General features: G+C 38.8%; 2 protein-coding genes across 2 annotated transcripts; one reads left to right on the top strand and one right to left on the bottom strand.

Moving 5' to 3' along the window:
* Positions 1-934: 934 nt before the first annotated feature.
* Positions 935-10,056, bottom strand: phf6 (PHD finger protein 6). The gene is made up of 11 exons (XM_061048862.1): positions 9,910-10,056; positions 7,600-7,758; positions 7,136-7,237; positions 5,379-5,512; positions 5,227-5,273; positions 3,596-3,756; positions 3,369-3,512; positions 3,178-3,282; positions 2,936-3,069; positions 2,430-2,559; positions 935-1,768 (listed from the first exon to the last, which is right to left on the bottom strand). The coding sequence occupies exons 2-10, from the start codon at positions 7,729-7,731 to the stop codon at positions 2,430-2,432; spliced, it is 1,089 nt and encodes a 362-aa protein (XP_060904845.1). The 5' UTR covers positions 7,732-7,758; positions 9,910-10,056; the 3' UTR covers positions 935-1,768.
* Positions 10,057-12,849: 2,793 nt separating this feature from the next.
* On the top strand, positions 12,850-19,226 carry cab39l1 (calcium binding protein 39, like 1). The gene is made up of 9 exons (XM_061048861.1): positions 12,850-13,175; positions 13,574-13,709; positions 13,811-13,975; positions 14,144-14,262; positions 15,015-15,183; positions 15,265-15,324; positions 15,407-15,472; positions 15,571-15,714; positions 15,912-19,226. Exons 2-9 carry the CDS (start codon positions 13,593-13,595, stop codon positions 16,101-16,103), a joined length of 1,032 nt encoding a protein of 343 aa, XP_060904844.1. The 5' UTR covers positions 12,850-13,175; positions 13,574-13,592; the 3' UTR covers positions 16,104-19,226.
* The last annotated feature ends 3,610 nt before the right edge of the window (positions 19,227-22,836 follow it).

The raw sequence follows: 22,836 nt of genomic DNA, 5'->3' as shown, positions 1-22,836 counted from the left end.
GTTCATGTGCGTATGTAAATAATTTGTTGAGAGTGGGCATGCCTCATTTTTAAATTTTATTGTGCACCATTGAAAGTGGCCGTATTTCAGAACAGGACTATCTTTTTTGTGGCTTTTAAGGGTAATAGGAGCATCATACGAAGGAGAATTAGGGCCACATTGGGGGGGGGGGGGGGGGGGGTCTGATATTGCGACATTAAAATCATATATACACATATAAAGTCTGACAGGAAAATACATTTATGATAATTAAGTTATGCATTTACTTGGATTAAGTCATACATGTATAATGATTACAGTGGCAAATTTACGAGAATAAAGTTATTTTAGTCTATAGTTAGGCCTAAATCAGAAGGGGAGTCTGCCAAAATGAGGAACGTGGAGCATCTTGTAAAGTTATGATTTAGTATAGGTTTCACAAAGGAAATCCTTTATCTTTTGGCACAGCAGCATCACTTTGTCATAAGTATCAGGACTCTGAAAAAAGACTGTAAGAAACCGGGGATTTTCTGAAGAAAGAACCACACTGACTTGGATGAAATTGTCTCCTTACTCTTTAGGGTTCCACTCATCATTTTTCTGATACAACCTTTCAGAATAATAATTTTAACCATAGCCTCATTTAAATCGATTTACACATTTAATATCGTAACGACATTATTCTTGTAAATGTACGACTCTAATCTCAAAATGTCAGATTGATTTTTCTTTAACGTGGCCCTAATACTCCGTCGTAGCATCACGCTGGAACTGTGGTTGTTGTGTGTACAGCAGTTGTCTGATTTTAAGAAATGGCAGCTAGTGTAACAACCCTCACTCTTCAGACCTCATCAGATATCACCTTTGACATCCTGTCACCAGATGTGACTAGTGCTTTCTATTGTGAGTAGTGATGAACACACCTAACGAATAAAAGACTCGATTTACTCATGAATTGTGTAAAATAAAATCTTTTCTATTTCAAATCATCCATGGGTACATTTGTCGAGATACAAGTAATAGTACATCAAACAAATTCAAGCCAAATCTGCTGAGGAGCTCTACTCTGCCCTCTAGCAGCTAAATAAGAAAATGCTTCCTTTAACAGTGAGAAAGTACAAGTGCATGCTGGCAGAACTTGTAACTGTGACTGTCTGAAATCCAGATATTAAAAATGATTCATAATGATAATACAGTAGCAAAATATGACATATCAAGAAAATAAAAAGGCTAACATCAAAAGAGTATTCTTAAGACATGATTACAGAAACAAAGTCATCAAACTGCACGACTTGATAGAGAGACGAGTAACAAAACAGACCCCTCTTAAAAATGAGTCCTTTCGTAGCAAAGGAAGAGCAAGAATGTATCCATTTCAGCAAGTGTGGGGGCATGTAGGCCGTGGGGATGTGTGGCAAGTGACAATCAAACGATCAGCCCATTACATCTTATTCACAGCAAGAATACGTGTATTTGAAAGTTGAGCCCATCTCAGACTTTTGGAAAGGTTGGTAATGACTCTTCTTGATCCTGCAGCAGTCCAGTGCTTTGCAGAGAACCATCAGTCAGTCAACAGATCATCTAGCCAACTCAGAACATGGAGTCATGAAGAAGACATCTGGTGAACATTTGGGCATCCTGTCTATTTACCGGAAGAAGCTGTAAGGACAAATCACGGGAGCCTAAAGACCACGGTTTGTGAGTAGGCTAAGATTTAGTATAAAAACATATCACTTCCTCGTCTCTGAGTTCTTCTGTTTTCACCCCACGTTTCATCCCAAATGCCAACCTGAAAGAAAGGCATCATAAGAATCAATCAAGCTTTATTTATATAGCACCTTTCATACAAATCAAATGCAAATCAAAGTTCTTTACAGCGACTGAAAAACAAGAAGAAACATAAAATAGTGACAAAACAGGGTAGAAATAAAAATGGATTTAGAAGTAGAGACTAATGCACACCAATAGGAAATACAAAATGTGTAGTTAAAACAATAAAACATAGTAATAATAATAAAAATGAAAGTATAAAAGCCCTACATAAAAACCAGACTGAATAAGTATGTCTTTAGTTTAAGTTCAACAGTATCAATATTTCCAGCTCCTCTCAGATCCTCCGGCAGACTGTTCCAGCGCCTCGGAGCATTGTAGCTGAAATGTTTTTGTCTTACTTTGTGGAACAACTTAAAGAGAAGAGCCGGAGGATCTGAGGGGCCGTCCTGCTTCATAAATGAAAAGAATATCTGAGATGTGTAGTCCGGTGCAAGGCCATGTATTGTCTTATTGACAGTTAAAATCATTTTAAAATCAATACGAGAATAACAAGACTTTTTTTAAACTCCATTCATTCAACGGCTGCAATTGGAAAAAAAATGACACATTTGAAACGTTTGACATTCAATGTGGACATATTTGAAGTATCTTCATAAAAAAACAACCATGTATTGTACCTAGTTGCCGTTCACTTGTGTTGATGGTGTTCCCCGGTGATCAATCGCTGCTCTCTCTCTACTGCGATTCTCTCGTTCTTCGTCTTCCTCGTCCCTCTCCTCGTTCCCACTGTGGTTTTTACAGTATAGTCTAAAAAAAAAGAAAAAAGAAGACCTGTCATCTTTCTGTTGCACAGCTCCAATGTAATCCAGGGATCCCTTTGAAAGTTCCATATGGTTCAGTGAAGATGTGACAGCAGTCAAAGTATCCTACTGAGTCATCACCTGTAGGTCAGCTGTGTTTGACACGACCTTCTCCCGTTAAAGGGAAACTTTCTTAGTAATCATTTGTAAAACTTTATATCAAAGTGCAGATGAACTTATTGCATCAATAACTTTAAATATTATTGGAATATCTCCAGCTGAAAATATGTTACAATAAATCACAGTCAAACGTTAGTCAGGTTTTGAAGTTAGAAGTTATATATAAAATAGAAAATGTGATTATCTCTAGAAGTGCAGCTCACTTGTAGATGCCACGCGCCATGTTTTCAATGTACTTTGCTTTGTCCTGCAGGCCGCAGTGATAGTGGTAGGTCTTCACACAGGCCTTGATTTCACACCCAATGGTAGCACCCAACTGAGTGCACAGGGTGCATTTCTGGAAAAAACAAAACCAACAGCAGTAAAGTTAGAGACAAACAAAGAATGTGATTCTCTTTCAAACTAACTGTAGTCTCGCTTTTTTTTTAAAAGCTGATCGTCCCACCATTCTTTTCCCCCTCTTGATTTCTTGGATGACTGTTTTCACGTCAAAGTTTCCAAACTCCGCCCGCGATGTTGTCGTCAGCTGCACTGTCCCCGATGAAAAGAGCTAAGAAGGATCATACAGAACAAAAAGATGTCAAATAAAGTACTGTCAGAGCACACACACAGACAACATGTACTCAACAATCTTACCATGCACTTGTAGTGTGCAGCCACTTTCTTTGAGTTGTCGGTGTGAAGCATTCCTCTTGTTCCATTCTCTTCATCACCTGCGTGACAAAAGCCACAACGCTGGCCACCGTCTCCTGGGCTGGCCCGCAGAGGAGACCTGTCCCGCTGGATCACAGGACATAACAGTGAACAGACTGTTTAAAGTCACTTTAACAGATTCTCATGTGTGAACGGATAGTGTGCCTTACATGGGAGGAGCTTTCTTCATCTGCAGCCTGTGAGGACGCCGAGCGAGCGTCTTCTGATTGGCCACGAGATCCGACCTTAGCTCTCCCCTTCTCAAACCTTCCCCGGCCTCTACTTTGTGGTGCTGATGAGTCTGAATCATTGGCCACACCTTCCTCTTCATCTATGGTTATAGAACATTTCACAATAACCGATTTATGGATTTGTTTATTTGACATAGACATACAGAAACATAACATTTAAACATGCACAAGTCCCAGATGCATTGCTCTCAAGGCCCTGACACACCAAGCAGACAGTAAAAAACTCCTGTTGTCTGCCGACGCCTTTGTCTCGGCCAAAAAGTTGCACTTGAACACACCGCAAAGACTTCAGCCGACGGCTAACCACCACGTATACGTTCTGTGCATGCGTGAGAGGAAATAACTCTTCATGCCAGCAGGCGGCGTTAATCTGTTGTTATGATACGAGAAGACCATTTTCACACAGCTGTCGGTCACCACTCGTGTTATAGGTAGCCTACTAATCGAGATGTCTGATAAAAAGTTGAAACTGGCACTGGCGTTGTCAGCCCTTGGTCTTTTAGTGGAAAAAGAAAAGAAGAGGCGGAGGCGACAAATAAGGAGAAATCGCTCTAAAAGGAGGGAAAGCATGCAGCATGCTCAAGGGGCTTTCCTGAACCTGTGTCAAGAGCTGGAGATAAATGAAACCTCCAAACAGCCAATCAGAGAGTTTCCTCTCACCAACTGCACCGACGCCAACCAACGAAAAAAGGCAGACAGGGGGGGGGACGATGTAGCGACAGAGCTGGACACACCGCAAAAACGAGGGCGACTATCGCTCACTGTCGGTTCAAATAGGCCGATGATCTCCTTGGTGTGTCAGGGCCTTTAGTGTTTAAATGTTAAATTGCAACACCTGTCCAGGAGAGGCTTTTAGATAAAACAGATAGAAATGAAGACAAATCAAAAGGAGAAGAAAATGAAAACAGCTGAGTTATAAATACAAAAGGGATAAACTACATTAAAAAGAGAAGGCAGTAATTGTTTCTCCTTCAGCCATGGTTTAGTACCTTTATTAAAAACATTCAAACTCTGTTGCATTTTTAATTCAGTTGGTCGACTGTTCCAAAGTTTACGCTCCTACGACACAGCAGGCTGATTGTCCAATATGAGTTTTGTTCATTGGAATACAACAGTTACTGCTTCCTGAAGTGTGCGTGTTGACTCGACTTGAATCCTGACGTCTCGTAATAAATTCATCAAACAGAGAAGGTGCCAGACCATGCAGATATTTAAACATTAATTTGAGGCTGCAGTAGCCAATGAAGCTTTCAAAGCTAAACATATTATGTTTCTCTGATACGCGACAAAAGAGCCATCTTGTAGGTTTTTTGTCCATGATTTTTATTGTCTGGTTACAGAGAGATTTGATCGGCTTTAAAGTTGTTTGTGAATCTCGAGACCAAGAACTGATGCAGTATGATAGATGTGATAATATCATAGCATACAGCCGGGGTGAGCTAAAGTAGAGATTAGTAGGCAATAATCTCCCTGAGAAAATGATTTATTATTGTACATAAAAAGTCAAATTCATGGGAGTGGGTATGGTTGAGATATTAAACGTGTCTTACCTTGAAAGCCGTCTTGAGAAGCATCCCGGTGTTTGCGACAGTAAACACTGTTTGGGAGTCAAAATGAAAAGATTTGAATCTAACATGAATAAAAACATCTATGAACTGGTGTGGATGAACATGTTGAAGAATCAAACGGCAAAGTGACTTACAGGTAAATCCCTTGTGAAGGATTCTCTTTGATCTGGGCTTTGTCCTTCACAGCACAATAAAAGTGATACGTCCTCCTGCACGTCTTCACATCACAGCCGATTGTAGCTCCCGGTCTATGACACGAAGAGCACATCTGCGGGGGGGGTACATCATTCATAAAGAGGTTCAAGCTAAAGAACAACCTTCAACATTCAGTAGAGATATCTGACAACAAGATGAGATGTGTCAACAAGTAACGTGAAATGTGACTTTATGATATTGGCCTTAAGGGTCATTTCTCTCAACAGATCATGTGGACTTTACAGACATACAGTAACTGTCTGTCTCAAAGGACACAAGATGCAAAACATCATCAGAGTATTATCTCTGTGGCGACGAAATCAAAAAAGCTGGAGAAAATATTTTTTTAACTAGAAAAGACAGAAACAAACATCAAGGCTTCAAAAACAGAAAACTAGCAGATCAAGCTTGAACCGGCTGTGGATGAAGATGACACAGTTCAAGTCATATCATCAATATTCATCATTTAGTTGATATAGTTAGAAAAGTGATTTGTAGAGATAAGTTCATTGAAATTAAAATAAATGTATAGGTATATAAGGTTTATGTTCATTATAGACTACACTATACATTATATATTTTTTTTGGGGTGGGGGGGTCTTTTTGGCTTTATTGGATAGGACAGCTGAAGAGAGACAGTAATGTTGGGAGGAGAGAGAGTGGGGGTTGACATGTAGCAAAAGGCCAAGGTCGGATTCGAACCCACAGCCGCTGTGACAAGAACTACAGCCTCTGTACATGGGGCGCTCAACATAACATCTCTGATCTCTTTTAATGCTAATTTGAGTGTTTTTGTTAACTGTACGTTGTCTCTCTTTGTGTCTCTGTGTCTATGCTGCTGAATGTCTCGGCCAGGTCTCCCTTGGATAAGAGGTTCTTCATCTCAATGGGATCAACCTGGTTAAATAAAGGTTGATAAAAAAATTAATGAAACTTGTGAGAACAGTTTCATTTCATGGAGAACCCATCTTATTGTTATTATTAACAGTGTATCATGAAATGAGCTGTACCCTGTATTCTCATTCAAACATGTGGATCTAGGGGCGCTGGTGGCGCAGTGGTTAGTGCCCGTGCCCCATGTATGGAGGCTTTGCTCCTCCAAGCGGGTGGCCCAGGTTCAAATCCCACCTGTGGCTCCCTTCCCACATGTCATTCTCCACTCTCTCTCTCTCCCTGATTTCTGAATCTATCCACTGTCCTATCTCTACATTAAAAGCCCAAAAATAAATATTTAAATAAAAACTAAAAAAAAAACATGTGGATCTAGATCTTTATGTAGGGGGGGCAGGCTGATGTCTTCCTTAAAGGAGAGATCAAACACACCAATTGTTTTTACTACTAGCTAGAGTCCTTTTCATGATACAGTATGTATGATGATTACAGAAATGGAGAATAGAGAGACCACCCTGAGAGACAGAGAGAGAGGGAGCTTAACAACACAGTATTGGTGCTACATATGGAAGAAAACAGCGTCATCCAGTATCAGCACACCTACCATCTTAACAACTGTTAATATAAAGTAAGTAGTACTGAGCTCTATGTCGAGGTGATGACACCGTTCACAGCCAGTTCACTTACATTTAAACTCATTTTCAGTTTCCTTACATTAAAGCCCTTTAACATCCCCTCTCCACGTCTCTGGGATTATTAATATTTTATATATAACGCCACACTGAGAGGGGCAGCAGTTACTTACCAATTTATTTCCCCTCTTGATCTCCTTCTTCACATCCTCGATGGAAAAGCCTCCAATGTTTTCACTGTCTGAGTGAGACGTGACCAAGGCAGAGGAGAAAAGCTGCAAAGGACATTTTTATTTAAAAACATGTTTTAAATAATTGATTTTGACATCATGATGATGATGATGATGATGATGGTATGCACAATGTCTCCATTTGTTTATTTCCCTTTCTTCTGCTGATGTATCAGTTACTAAAACAATGTTAGAGGTAACATGGATGAAATGTTCTTTCGCAGCTTCAGATTCAATTTCACCGTGAAATACGAAGATATTATTTCAATGCTTTTCTGATGAATACTTTAAAAATATATGTATTTTCTCCTCCTTGAAATAGTGTCTCCTCATACGAACAAATGAAACAACCAAACAACTCCTTTAGTCTGAACTGTTCATTAATCTGGATGCTGTGCTCTTCTCACCATGCACTTATGGTGGGCCGCCACCTTCTGGATGTCGGACACTAGCAGCTGCCCGCACTCCTTATCCCGGTTGGTCCTGCAGAAGGCACATTTAGGCAGCTTAGCTGCAGCTCCTTTCCTCTGTCCTGACATGACCCAAGGCTTCTTTTGCCGAATTTTCTGTAAAACAAACAAATAAACAAATAAATATGTAAATATAACTCTGCATCAAACATGCTGGTGGAAACCCCACAGAATAGGTTTCATAAAAGCAGTGTTAAAAGTGTGTCCGATGTACTCGTCCTGTAACGCTGCCTAACAATGCCACACACACTTTCTTATAACAGCATCGTACACTAATGCACTCCTCACAAATACAGCTCACATCAGATTCATAATGGAAGACATTAGATTCATCTGAATGATTTTCTGAGTCCTTGGCCATGTCAAATGAACGATGAAAATTGTGAGTCACCATATAAGCAATAAGGTGATACAAAAGCAGAGTTTGGAGTTGTTGAGTTGTCAATGTTTTTAATAAACAAGGCATGAACTTTACACTTCTGCTTTCTGTTGTACTGGTCATGAAACATCTCGTACAAACACAACGATATGAGATCAAACTGTGCTCTCAACTTCTTCCACTAAATATGAATACTTTGAAGTAATGAATAAAACCTCTGCACAGAAGCCTTCAGAAACTCTATCCAATAAACAAAAAGAAACAATACTTCCAAAAGTTCACTTCTACTGCAAGAACCAACACTGAGCAGAGAGCAGTCTAACACGTCCTGTGTCCACACATGGTGCTCATATATTTATTAAAGGATCAGTTTCACACTTTCTCAACATCTGATCCTCCTCCTTGATTAAGCTGTAGATACGTTCTATATGAATACTACTCTCCTGATTGTGGCAGACAGATGTGAGAAGTCCTGCTCATGTTTTATTAGGATTATATAATAATGTAATGTAAGTCTTATTGTTGAATGTGGTAGATGCAGACAATAGTGGGAGAAACTGCAACTAAAACATTCTTCCCCGATCATAATCAGTATAAGCAGGAAGAGAAAAGGGAAACCAGCAAGAGGTCTCTGATGAAACCCAGTTTACCTTCAACTCTTGGGACACCCCAAGGAGAAGAACTTGTTTTTGTGCGTGCAAAATGGGAAATGTGGTTAAATATTTCCAATTTTGCACACATACTGTTGCACTTCTGCGCCTTCTAAAATGCACAACTTGCATCATACCATTTATATATATATATATATATATATATATATATATATATATATATATATATAAACATTTAAACATTTTAGACTGTGTAGCCTGCTGTGATAAGCACTGAAGTCTTACACAGTTGCTCGGATGTTTAAATATAATTATATATATATAGGTATTGCTATTGCATCATAATAGTCATTTTATACGTGTTTTAACATACCTGTGTATCAATATCCTTTCTTTTTCTTGAAATAATAAAGAATGGTTGAAAACCTCCTCCTGTATTCTCCAGAGTATAGATACAACCTCCAAATGTGTGCTGTCATTTGCAGAAATAGTCTGTTTCATTGTGTCTCAAACGGGGCCCGAGGCGCCACATTTCTTAAAATTTGAGATTTGAGCATAAAATACATCTTCTCAGTCCTTAATAGTCCCCAAACGAAAGTGTTTCTATAATCACAAAAGCAGTGTGCTGCGACGCCTTAGAGCCATTACAGCCATGATAGCAGGGCCAGGATTTCACTGCGGCGGCTGCAGCAGCGGAGCTCCCTGCGTGTGCATTCACACAACCCTCTACATGTAAATAACATCTAATATCCTTTATTTACACCTCGGATCTTCACTTAAAGCCTCTCATGTCACAACCCTGTACAATATGTGCAACGTGTCGCTGATTTGTGAAGAGCACGAGTTAGATATAAAAAACCTCTCTTCTAAAGTTTTGAATTAAAGGGGGTGTGTGCCTCTTTCTAAACCAGCTATAACAGAAAACTATTTTAACTAAGATCATTTCTACGCCCCTCTCTCTCTCAAGGCCTTTTCATGAAGGAAAACTTAAGGTCGAGGGAAGGAAAATATGACACTTCCATAATGTGTTTTGCTCGATTCTTAATAACTGTGAATATTTCCCTTTAAATGTGGGAAATTATCATGACAGGCGCGGCGGGTCTTCGCAAAGCGTTTCGAAGTAAAGAGCGCCATACGTGATGTTGTTTCCCCGAGAAAAGAGAGAGCGGCTCAGCCAGCATTACGGCCTCAAAACGACTATAGGCCATGAAACAGAACGACTACCACCCAGCCACTTGTACACAGCTCACAACTTACCCGCTAATGTCTTATTTCTCACTGAGACTAAATGAAAGGATGGTAAAGTGTTCCGATCAGTGGCGGTGTTTCTTTCCGTCCTTCAGAAGTGATCGTGGGCTTTTCATACTAGCATTAAGCTAGCTGTAGTATACGAGGAAGCAACACTTCCGGGTATGGCTTTCAAAATAAAAGTACCATTAACGTTTGATTGCTGCCATGTTTCAATCTTGAAAAGATGCAGGAGGTCGGAGTTAAGAGAAAACTGCTTTCTAAAAATGTTATCAATATCCATTTAGCAGATGTAGGCTTACTAAATATGAGGGACAAAAAATGACTAAAGTATAAATAAATAAATGTTGGGAGAAATGCATACAATAATGTATAAATAAATAAATAATTAAATAAATGCATCAATAAATATATATATGCTGAAAACAATACATCAATGAATAAATAATAAATACACTTTGTTAATGAAAAATATATTTATATATTTTTAGATGTATTTATTCATTTATTATCGTATTTCTACAGTTATATGTATCAATGCATACATTTCCACATTCATTGAGTTATTAATTTATTTCCGTATTTTTACATTTACACATCTATTTATTTCTGTGTATTTATATATATATATATATATATATATTTATATATTTATTGGTGCATTTATTTAATTATTTACACATTATTGTATGCATTTCTCCCAACATTTATTTATTTATTCATTTATTTATACTTTAGTCAGTTTTTGTCCCTCATAACTAAAGGGTTAGTCCGAGTTGGAGGTATTTGTACACTACACTAAAACAATTGAATAAATATTAAATGTTGGTCGTTGATTCATCATGAATCCTTAATTACATTAAATGAATACAAGTGGGCTCCAAGATTAGAAAGTGTCTTAATTAAAGACCCTGTACTGAAAGTATTTCAGAGGGTTAATTTAATGTGCAGGCCTAGCCTACACTTATTTGTGTTTATTGCTAACAAGAGACAGTAGGTTACATGTAAAATGCACAGTGGGTTATGTGGCCAATCGGTGTCCGAAGCAAACTTTACGCCACTTATAAATTAGAACTGCTATGGACAAGAATAAGAAGATATGTTTTATGATGGTTTTCTTATATAGATTGATAAGTAGGAGACCTAATACAAACCCTGATGGATCACATTTAAAATATAAGACTTCAATGAAGTTGGACAATAACAGGTTGCACCTTGAAGATATGATCTGAACCAGATGTATGACGATTTGTCAAGCCCAGTGAAAAAACGACTTATTTAACATACTGTTGTGATCAATTATAATCAAATACCTTATGTTGTCAAAATGTATAACTTAACCACAACATTGAGAATGTCTGTTAAAGTTTATTGTGCCATGATGCAAACGTTTTTAAGGTAATTTATTTGAAACCTGGGTAAAACATGAGGGGTGTTTGTTGTGTCGAGTTGAAGAATTCACATTTTTTCATTATCTTGTTCATTTTTGGCTAAAAGATTTAGTTCAAAGTTCACCCTAAGGGGAAAAAGATGCGTTATAAATCATTAGATCTAACTAAAGCAGCCCCTTAAAGGTTACTTTGAAGGGAATCTTAAACAGACAGGAAGTTAACTCAGTTAAATTAGCCAAATGTAAAAACAAGTTTCATTTATGCAAAGTAGATCCTGCTATATGTTGGCAAGGGGTTTGATTGGATATTAAGTTACATGTGGCTTAGCATGTTTCTTTATTTGCATATAAATGCTCTGAATTTATGTTGAACACGTGTTCAGAAAATTGAACTCTTAAAGGTGCACTATATAGTTTTGGTAGTTGGAGTTTGGAAGTTGGAGAAATGTACAGATTATGTAGTATCTGTTCATAACTCTATACACACAAACTGTCCTCAGAGGAAAATTTGGTCCCTGTAACACTGTTTGAGTGTTTGAAGTTATGGTGGGGGGCCGCAATAGTGAAATAGTTCCTCTCCTGACCAGTAGCTTTTAAGATCTAAACAGTGTTCAGGGACCCATTTTTTTCTTTGAGTAAAGTTTGTGTATTCAGTTCAGAAAATAAAGCATATAATTGTTTAACTTCTCCAACTTTCAAATTGCACTACCAAAACTACATAGTGTACATTTAACCTTTTGCTTTAAAAATAAATATATAAGGTTTAAATACGTCTGTGTTTAAAATGTATAAAACCCATAAACATACGAAGAAAGTGACTGTATAAAAACCCATTTATTTTTTCTATATATCATTTCGTTTATGAGGGACACAAAATGACTAAAGTATAAATAAATGAATAAATAAGTAAATGTTGGGAGAAATGCATACAATAATGTATAAATGAATAAATAATTAAATAAATGCATCAATAAATATATAAATGCTGAAAACAATACATCAATGAATAAATAATAAATGCACTTTGTTAATGAAAAATATATTTTTACATGTATTTATTCATTTATTATCGTATTTCTACAGTTATATATGTATCAATGCATACATTTCCACATTAATTGAGTTATTAATTCATTTCCGTATTTTTACATTTACACATTTATTTATTTCTGTGTATTTTTATATATATATATATATATATATATATATATATATATATATATATATATATATATATATATTTATTTATTTATTTATTTATTTATTTATTTATTTATTTATTTATACTTAGTCATTTTTTGTCCCTCATACTCGTTGCCCCATCATGGCTTTATAAATTGGGTGCACTTGATTGTTGTTGCAGGGCAGTCCGGCTGACACGGCCTCTGGTGGAGTCTGTGATCTTTCCACCCACACTAAATGTGTAAATCTTGAAACATGCGCACCTACAGTGAAGAGGGAGTTCCCACAGCATCGTGTGGTCAGAGTCATTGGCTGAAATGAGTGGCAGTCAGTTTGTAAAGCAAAAACAGACCCGCCCAGTGTCCCCGGTATGAGGAGAGAGGACGGGGAGTTTCACCAGAACAGAGAACAGGGAAATGAAGTTGTCAGACAGGCCAGCACCAGCACTTCTCTCTCCACAGCTAGTGCAGCTAGCAAGTTAGGTGACTGACGATTTACATGAAATATCACAGCTATGAAAGTCGTACGTTTGATCAACTTGTAGCTTCAATTGGTGAGACGGTCACAGATCAGAGATAAGGTCACAGACGGTTCAGAGAAACTAGCGTTAAAGTGAAGGGAAGAAAGTGAAGACAACTTGCTAGCCTGCTAGCTAACCTTTAGCCACCGAGCCTCCTTCAGCTTCTCATCCAGAGTTCACACGGTGAGTCTTGACAGCATGATATTTCAGCACTTTGTTAAATGTGTTTTCCGAGGTCCTGCCTGTCAACACACGGACACTAGTTTGTTTGTTTCTTTGCCACAGCTAACTAGGTCACAAGCTAACACAACTTTGCTTATGCCCGCATCTTATCTTTGAAAACTTGTCTACGTTAACGTTAGCAACGTTAGCTATTCGTGCTATAATGGCCTTTAAATCCTTTATAAGCCTTTACTCTTAAGTTTTTATAATCAGTCGGACAGTAAACCTAACTTAGCTGTATTATTGGTCGCCCCAGGTGAAGACTTTTCAGCCATTTTCCGACGCAAAGAGGTTACAGGAAGTCAAATAACTTTAACTTTAAAGCCATAGTGATGTGAAACAGTGTTGTGTTTATTCAGGGATTTGAAACTAGCAGCCATGCCTTTCCCTTTTGGAAAGTCTCAGAAGAGCCCTGCTGAAATAGTGAGGAGTTTGAAGGAGAATGTGGCATACTTGGAAAAGTTGGATGCTGCAGACAGCAAGAAGTGTGAAAAGGTCAGCTATATAGTTTCTACTGTATCACATTTAACATTTTAACTCCTCGTTTTAAACACTTACTGATGTTCTAAGTCATCGACTCTTTCTCGGCAATGAAGGTTGCAGAGGAGGCATCCAAAAATCTGGCTTCACTAAAAGAGATACTTAGTGGAACAGGTGACAAGGAGCCTCAAACTGAAGCTGTGGCTCAGCTTGCACAAGAGCTGTACAACACCAACCTCCTAATTGCTCTTATTGCAAACCTGCAAAAGATTGATTTTGAGGTAAGGAAAAGTATGTTGTTTGTACCCTAACCTTGTGAATGCAAAAAATATTGATCAAATTCAATATATTCAGTGGGACTGTGTATGCCTGACACAAAACTAGAATGACTAAACCATCAGCACCTGCTCTATCATCTGTCTGATCTGTCTGTACTTTTTCTGGTAAAGGGGAAGAAGGATGTGGTTCATTTGTTCAGCAATATCGTGAGACGTCAGATTGGCACCCGTACACCCACTGTAGAATACATCTCTACACATCCCCAGATCCTCTTCATGCTTCTGAAAGGGTAAGTTCATCTTTTTCAGGTTCAGGAACTAATTATTTGATACATGTTCACTTTGTGTGCTTTATATGTACAGTTATGTAAAGGGATATCATTTTGACAAAGTTACTTTTAAAACCTTATTTGGTAAAGTCAAAGTCATAAGTGGTGCCTTGTGATTTCCTGCATTAGCCGGTATGTGTTTCAACAACTCCCAGAGGGACGAGCGTGAACATGTTGCATTCAACTGTGGGTTACACATGTAGATGACAAGAACGATAGTCGAACGCTAATTTCACAGCTGTACAAAAAAAAAAAAACCCAGTCATTCAGCCCACTCAAAGAGCAGTATGTGTTATGGCTGCACTTCATGAGGGTCAGTCTTTGTTGGATCATGTGTTACTGTATATTCTGCCAACTGCCACTTCCAATATGGATTTGTCTGGCTGTGGATTTGAACTTGTCATGTCTGCAAAGACTACTGTTTAGCCTGATTGTAACAGAGGGACACAAAAAAAGGAAACATTTTCTTTTCTTTTTTTACAAATTCAGCCTGTGTTTAGTTAGCTATCATCAAGCAGAGCAAAGTTACCTCATCATGGAGAATGAGGCCAAGAAATACAAAATTCATCACTACAAATTAAACAGATTAAAAGGTGTTTAGAGTTGCTTTGGCTAGTTGCTGTTTTTGTTTGCATTACATCAACAGTGTTTGCTTTATAACTGGTTTATGCTGAAATCTGATGATGCTTATGACATGTGTTAATCCTGTGCAGATATGAGAGTCCAGAAGTGGCTCTGAACTGTGGAATGATGCTCAGAGAGTGCCTGCGACACGAGCCGTTGGCACGGACGGTGCTCTTCTCTGAAGACTTCTATTGCTTCTTCGGTTATGTGGAGCTCTCAACCTTTGACATCGCCTCAGACGCTTTCGCTTCTTTCAAGGTACATTATTGTTCTTTCTTTCTCAGCATCTTCATACAAAGTTTTTTATCTGATATCTTGGTTTCTTCTGCTTTGTCTCAGGATCTCCTCACAAGACACAAGATCATGTGTGCAGATTTCCTTGAGAACAATTATGACAGGGTGAGCTTTCTGGTTTTGTTTTTGAACTTTGAAAAAAATTTCTCATACCGTGTCTAACGTGCTTCTAAAATGTCTGACCCAGGTGTTCACAGAATATGAGAAGCTTCTGCATTCTGACAACTACGTCACCAAACGTCAGTCACTGAAGGTAAAAGCTCTCCTGTTCTGTTAAAGTGACTCATTCAGATGTGACATGAGTTGACTGTGCTCTGTTTTAAAGTGGCTAAGTTGAATGCTATGTTTCAGCTTCTTGGGGAACTTCTTCTGGATAGACACAACTTCACTGTCATGACAAAATACATCAGTCGGGCAGAGAACTTAAAGCTGATGATGAACATGCTCAGAGACAACAGCCGAAACATCCAGTTTGAAGCGTTCCATGTCTTCAAGGTGTGTATTAAACTTTTTTAATCAGTGCACAACTTAATGTTTGCTGTGAACTGAAACACATTTTTTGAAGAATAAGAGGCTGATGTGATGTTTAAAAATGGTGCTTTAAAAAGGTTTTTGTAATAATACAGCCACCTAATCGTCGAATGTAACTCTATCAAATGTGATATTACATGAACCCTCTCTCCGTTTTATAGGTATTTGTTGCAAACCCAAACAAGACTCAGCCCGTGCTGGACATCCTGCTGAAGAACCAGACCAAACTGGTGGAATTCCTGAGCCACTTTCAGACCGACAGAGCAGAGGACGAGCAGTTCTGTGATGAGAAGAACTATCTGATTAAGCAGATCCGCGACCTGAAGAGGCCAGCTGCCCCAGAGGAAGCTTAAAGAGGAAGGGAACACCGCTCCATCAGGTTGTACATGTACAGGTGGTGACTGGAGCTGCAGAGGGCTAAGAACGAGCTTAGAAGACATGCTTCATTAAGAGTCAATATTAACTAAAAAAAATATAGGAAAAAAAGTAATGATAACTTCCTTCACTTTTTTTTTTGTTAGTGTGGATGTGGAGGTGATTTCCATCCACAGCAACCTGATTGGGCTGAAAACTGTTATTAAACCATTGTGCTTCTTCTTAGGTGATTATGACATGCATTTAGTCCCTTCTTGTAATGTTGGACCTTAAACTGTTACCCTTCTGCATAATTTGTTGCTGGCCCCCATTCCCAGCCAACATGAGCTCTGAGGTGCTCTTTAAATCTGTCTCAGAAACGTGTCCATATTTTAATGATTGAAAACTGAAGAGTAAATATATTATTTTTCTAATGCAGCTTGATGGTTTAAAAGCATACAGTAACTTTTCTCTCTGATCATTGCTTAGTCTAACTCGATGCATAGCTTTGGTTTTTTGCCTTATTGTTAGCAGTTGTGTTGTACAGGTTTTTAAATGATCCGATATAAGGCTTCGGCAGACTTACATGGATCATATTGGCCAGGTCAGCAAATAGTTCTGGTGATTTCTGTGTTGCTGTTAGGCAAGTTTGGTTGCATGTGTGAGAGGTTGCAGCTGTCAGGAATGATCCTGCAGTGCAGTTCTTGCAGATGCATTAGCTGGCACAGGAAGAGAAAATCAAAACCATAGAGAAATCAATTTATTGTGCTGTGATTTTGAGGCCGCGCTCAGGCGAGGCTTACATCACTTAAAATAGAAACAAGGCATCAGATAATGCTGCAGGGTACCAGCCATCCATTCCCCACTAACATGGACAGCCAGGATAAACCAATTGATCCCACTTCATGACATCCACACAAACCGAGCGAAAGATTGCAATTTAATACAAGGATTAAATCAACGACTGGTTCATGAGGCTTTAAACAACGTTATTCATGCCATCTAAGGCATTTCTCATTTACGACTGAAGCACTGCAAACACCTGAAATGCAGTTTCCATGGAGGTGTCGCCAACAAGGCTGCATCATAATTATGCTACACTGTGAAACTCAAACGAGAGCACAACGTGTTCTTAAACAAAGTCGACATTTCAAAGAGTCTCTACACTGACTTCTATAAGTGATAGGTTTTCTCATTTCATTTTGCCGTTGGGCACGTAACAAACATCTGTTGTGACACCTGATTTGAGAATCCGGCAGGCTTTAGGTATTGGACTTTTTGATTTGCCCTTACTGACCTGATCACCTGAATCATGTGTCAACACTGACATCCATTCATCACACAGTTAGTTATTTAAAGTTCAAATAATACAAAGGAGAGATGTTGGCAGATGTTGAAACAAGTACGGGATATTTTAATATCATAATTGTCTGATGAAATATAATGAACCGTTTTAATAGAATACACTGCAACACGCCGTATCACATCATAACCCCCATGCACTGCTAAAACAAGAAACGAGTTTGTTCTGGATGACGAGCACTGAATAAGGGTTCCTCACATGCATTGCTGATCAGTTACATTTCTTAAGAAGATGTTTGTTGAAATAATGCCTTACTTCTGCCGTTGTCACTAAAATGGCTAATTAGGGATTTCAAAGAATATTCTGTCTGTACGCACAGTCTTCTAGTATATACCTCATGGGATTTGAGTTTGCAAATGCTGTGTTCTCTTTCCTTTTCCCTTCATAGGCAAGACATTTGACCATTTCAAACACACGACAGTGATTTTTTTTTTTATGCACGCCTGAACTTGATGAATAAGTTCAACCTCCAACAGGGACTGCGACCTCGTTTTCACAATGGAACGCTCGATTTTTAAAATGAACTATTTCCTTTGGTGGTGCCACACAAAGGTTAATTCATAATGAATTGCAGTGTGGTACCTGGTAATAAAGTTTGCCTTATTTAAAGACATTGAATAGATCGTAATGATTATGTAAATTTCCAGACCTCTTAATTTGCTTTTAAACCAAAGTCAATATTAAAAGGGTAAAATGTACATTTCAAGTCTCGCATGCATTAACAGTTAATTTCTCAGATCCACCTGCAGCGTGTGACGTAGGTTTATTATCCTCTGCATTCTGCTTCAATGTGATCCCATGTCGATGCTTCTTTCATTAGAGATCTACCGACTACATCAAGAGTAGCTCTACAGGGGTGGTTCATTGGCTTTTAGAGAAATCTCTATCTTGTTTTCCGCTCCAGGTAGTCACAAGGTAGCATCAGGCCTTTATGGATCCATAAAATGATTTGAGAAATCTGCTGAGAATGTGCGCCAACATGCAGAAGTAGACTGAAGTCCTGCACACAGTACACTGTCATGCCATCCCTTTGCAAAGAAAGTTTGCTTGAGAATGTGTATTCAACATTTCAAACTTTGGTGATAGCTTTTAGTGTAACTCAATTTCTCAAACACCATGTTAATGGGTTGGACTGAACCCACATACAGAGTAGTCATTATAACTCTGACCACAAACAAACTTACTGCTTGCTGTAAAGCAAAAGTTGCATAACAGGCTTTTGTAAAAGTACCCAAGATGACTGGACTGTTGTGTAACACATGACATCCATTGTAACATCAATGATCCAAAGTAGTTTTCAATCTGGAATCTTTATGTGCATTCAAACTTTCTTCAACTTTGAGTCTGGAGCCATGACCTGCACTCTGGGAAGGACATGCTGTACACAGTCGTCCCATCAGAGGGCGCTGTTGGCAACAATTGGCACCTTGTATGAGTTGTACAAACAAAGCATTTCATATTTCTATAACCCTACCTCTAATTATGACTATATAAATCACTGGTAATATTTTATAGACATTAAAAAAAATAATTCCTTGAGATTGACATGATATATTTTATGATTTAGAATTTCCTGTTTCAATCTTGGTTGTGCTTTACTTTTTTTTTTTTTTTACTTTGTTGCCTTCTTTTATTTTCCCCCTTCTCTTTTCACTTCTGGATATTTTCCTTATTTACCTTGGGAGCGAATTATATGTACATAACTTTATAAAGGATAAAAGTGTGAGAGCATTCATGAAAATAAAAACTTTATGGAAATGGTTCTTTGTGTGATTTTTAACAGATACGTGTGCACCGACAGCTTCCTGACACCTGTTTATGTGGTTTCATTTGTCACGGCTACAGGCTGCACGGTGGTGCAGTGGTTAGCGCTGTTACCTCACAGCGAGGAAGGGTACTGGTTCAAATCCCTGTCTCTGTGACTGTAAATTGCCTGTAGGTGTGAATGTGAGTGTGGCTGGTTGTCTGACTCTGTGATTGACAGGATGTACCCCGACTCTCACCCAATGATAGATAATGGATGACTGTTAACGCTACACAACTTAATGGAAGTGTACTTTTGATATAAATAAGTGACTCCCTTGGTTGAATTTCTTTCAGGGGAAATTCACATATTAAAGCCCTTTATAAAACTTGAACTAAGACTATTAGTTTTATTCTATCTTTAAGCTAGTAAATATATTTAAACAACCCTAATAAATGATTATATATCAAATATTTCAATATAGCTGAGCAGTGAAGGCCATTCTTGACCTTTGGGAACAGAGTATGTTACAAATCAGTTCATAAGGTCCCGATGGACTTTCTATGGGCTCAAATGATGAATCAAGCTAAAATGAAGAACACTGTTTAAATGTTTATGGTCCATAGTTACTCTGCAGTAGTGAGTAAGCAGTCACTTAGGTTCAATATTATCTGATGCAGCCTGTCAGTCAAATGTTAAATCTACTTTTTGCAAATGATATATAACCAAGATTTATATTTGATGTGATTTATATTGCAAACAGTGCTCAAATGGTACAGGCCATAATGTAGCTTCATCATTGTGGACAAAGTCATTAACAGCTTTCATCTTGTCAAACTTATTTATCTGGTGGTGCGAATGAATAAAGCTAAAAATAGCCCCTCCTCCCAGTAACAGTAAAGCAGTCATGTCAGCCCAGTTCAAAACACTGGAACACATTCCAGCCTACCAGGAGGTATCCAACGAGAGGCCTGTTCAATAGGCTGCCTCTCCATTGTCTGTGTGGAGATCAATTATAAGTCCTGCAAACGTATTAAAAAAACAAAGTTATGATCACACCAGGCTCATCTTTTTTCTCCTCTGCTTCAATGTAACACTTACATACAAAATACAAAGTGATTCTCCACTTGTGAACCAACACTGGTGTTGTGAAAATAAACTCAAGCTGCTGGTAGACATGATAAGACCCTCCTCCTCCTCCTCCTCTACCACTGGCAGGCTTCATGAGATCAAACATGCTGCCTGAACAATACCGTCAAAAAGGGGCAGTTGAAATGTTCTTTACCTAAAACTCCACCAATCACAGCCTATAGGAGAGAAGAAAAACATGCAGTATGGGAAAGTGGGTTAAAGTTCACTCAGGGAATAACGCTGCTGCCGTCCGTTCCCACAGTGGAGGAAGAGCCAGCGTGCTGTGGAAACGCTCTGGTCCCTCACTATTGACGGTTATCATCTCAGTTAAACACACTAATATAAAAAACAAAGTTACTGAGTCATATTTCTCCACACATAAAGCAGGATGAGGGGTGGGAAGATCTCCTGCGGACAGCGCACAAGACTGTGTGGGGGCAGGGTTTACAGGGGTTAAAGGTCACAAGCCTCCTGGGTTTCTTTGACCAGCAAAGCCCCGAATGGTTGCAGCGAGACGGCTTCATACAACAACCCACGACCCCCACGCTGCAAAGCCTGTGTTTGCTGGAAAAGTGTTTCTTTTTAAATGTGAATGCATCCCCAGAAGAACGTGCACATTTGATGCAACGAGACCGAGGAGCACGGTGTGTGGGGAAGAGGATATTTAAAGGACGATATCCGCTAAGACTGCGTCGTCTGCGCTCGACCCTCTCCCCACCCCCACAAAGAGAAGAACAACAAAAAAGATGCTCTCACAATTTCATGCATGACAGAACTTTTTGTTTGAGCAAAAAGGGTGGCAGAGAGGAGCGCAGAGGACACAACATCTGCGGACGAAGGTACGTAGAGATTTTTTTGAGTTTTCTGCATGATGTCTAGCATTCATTCAGTTGAGTTGAACACAATCCAAAAGATAGACTCTCTGCAGCTTCTCCTCCCTTTTCCTCTACGGTGTGACCACGTGGTCGGCAAAGCGCGTAAGAAGTGTTTGTTTTCTTTTTTTTAAAAAGTTATAATAATGTGAAAACTCTTCTAGTTCAGGTCGTTTAGCCTCGTGGTGCTGTTGATTACTTAAAGGGAAATACTCTGCATGCTGGATACGTCATTTGCATTAATATTCATGTATATAATGCCGTTATGTAAATATTTATTCAAACTTTTCATAATGTAGGCCTAATCTAAGAAGCCATCCTATTGTGGTTTTCATTTTATATTTGTACTCGCCTTTGTTTGGAGTATTAACACGTCTGATTCTGGCTCTATTTTCATAATCCTCAAAGTGACAAATTCATCCACCCACTGCTCACCAGTTGGTGCCGTTTGTAGACATTGCGTAACGGTATAAAAGCGGATGTGATTTCCATTGAGATGCATTATTTAATTGACGGGAGTTGACATGTTCATCGTCACATCGCAGGACGCTGTTGGCGCCACTTTGTCAGAGCTGCACACGACAGCGCTCCGAGCACGTTTATAAACTCCGTTTAAAACCCTCTTTTAGAGTCTCAAAAAGTTCTCTCAGTGACTCTAAGGAGACTATTTGATACATTGTTTTAGGCTACATATTTGTGCTCTTCACAAGATAGTGCCTGGAAGTTTTTCGCTCCCCTCGTGTCTGCTGTGCAGCGACAGCCAATCAACCTGCTTTTGAATTTCCCACAGCCCGCAAACACGCCATAAGAGGTGAAAAGGCTCTTTGAATTGTGTCCAATGTGGATAGTTAATAAAATAAGTAGCCTTTAGGCTTTACTAAAGTGGTTAGGTAAAATGGTACAACTAAGTAAGGCCACTTAAAATGAACACATCGTGTTGTTTTAGCCTCTAATCAACTGTATCCATTACAGTGTGAAACTATATATAAAAGTCTTTAATTGAAGTCTAACCTCCTAATGAAAAGAGACTTCTTCCTCCACCATGCGGCCTCGAGTTGAACAATGGTCACAGCTGTAAGTTTAACTTTGTATAGAAGGTTTTGTCTATGTTCTTCATACCTGAAGATTAGTAGGTGTAAGGTTTGGTTTATCTTCAAATACATCACCACTGTGCTGCTTATAATGAGTTACCCATGCTGCAGCATGAAACAAATAATCATGTTTCAGATCCAAATGTTTGCACTCAGTTTTCTCTGTTGATCTGTTTCGTTTCAGACACAGTCCAGACAGGAAGTGACCTGCCGGGCGGATTTGGATGTAATCCAGTGCACCCCCCCCCCCTTCCCAACCTCCCCAACCTCCCCCTCCCCTTCCTCTTCTGGTTCTCCAGCTAAGGTGCATCTAGTGTAGTTAGTGAAATTGTTCAGAATCTACTGCCCTAGTTGCTCCTTCTGGCTGGAGTGCCTGTTCTTTTTTTGGGGTTTCAAACTTTCAGCCCTGAAAGCTCCTTCCTCTGTTTGATGAAATGCATCATGTGACTTTTTGAACACCTATATAGTTTCCTTCTGCAGGTGAGACTCTCAACACCTGACACGTTTGAGTTAAATTACACGAAGGTAAAT

The sequence above is a fragment of the Labrus mixtus genome, chromosome 10 (assembly GCF_963584025.1).
Source record: "Labrus mixtus chromosome 10, fLabMix1.1, whole genome shotgun sequence".
NCBI lineage: Eukaryota > Metazoa > Chordata > Actinopteri > Labriformes > Labridae > Labrus > Labrus mixtus.
The sequence above is the reverse complement of the archived record's forward strand: the minus strand, read 5'-3'. Positions and strand labels throughout refer to the sequence as shown.

Bases quoted from the DNA above. Each gene is read 5' to 3' on its own strand.
- cab39l1 (XM_061048861.1), top strand. From the start codon at position 13,593: ATGCCTTTCCCTTTTGGAAAGTCTCAGAAGAGCCCTGCTGAAATAGTG. The intron at 13,976-14,143 runs GTAAGGAAAAGT...TTTCTGGTAAAG, and splicing joins TGCAAAAGATTGATTTTGAG to GGGAAGAAGGATGTGGTTCA. The intron at 15,715-15,911 runs GTGTGTATTAAA...TCCGTTTTATAG, and splicing joins AAGCGTTCCATGTCTTCAAG to GTATTTGTTGCAAACCCAAA.
- phf6 (XM_061048862.1), bottom strand. From the start codon at position 7,731: ATGTCAGGACAGAGGAAAGGAGCTGCAGCTAAGCTGCCTAAATGTGCC. The intron at 5,274-5,378 runs GTAAGTCACTTT...ACTCCCAAACAG, and splicing joins CCTTCACAAGGGATTTACCT to TGTTTACTGTCGCAAACACC. The intron at 3,757-5,226 runs GTAAGACACGTT...CTATAACCATAG, and splicing joins TTCTCAAGACGGCTTTCAAG to ATGAAGAGGAAGGTGTGGCC.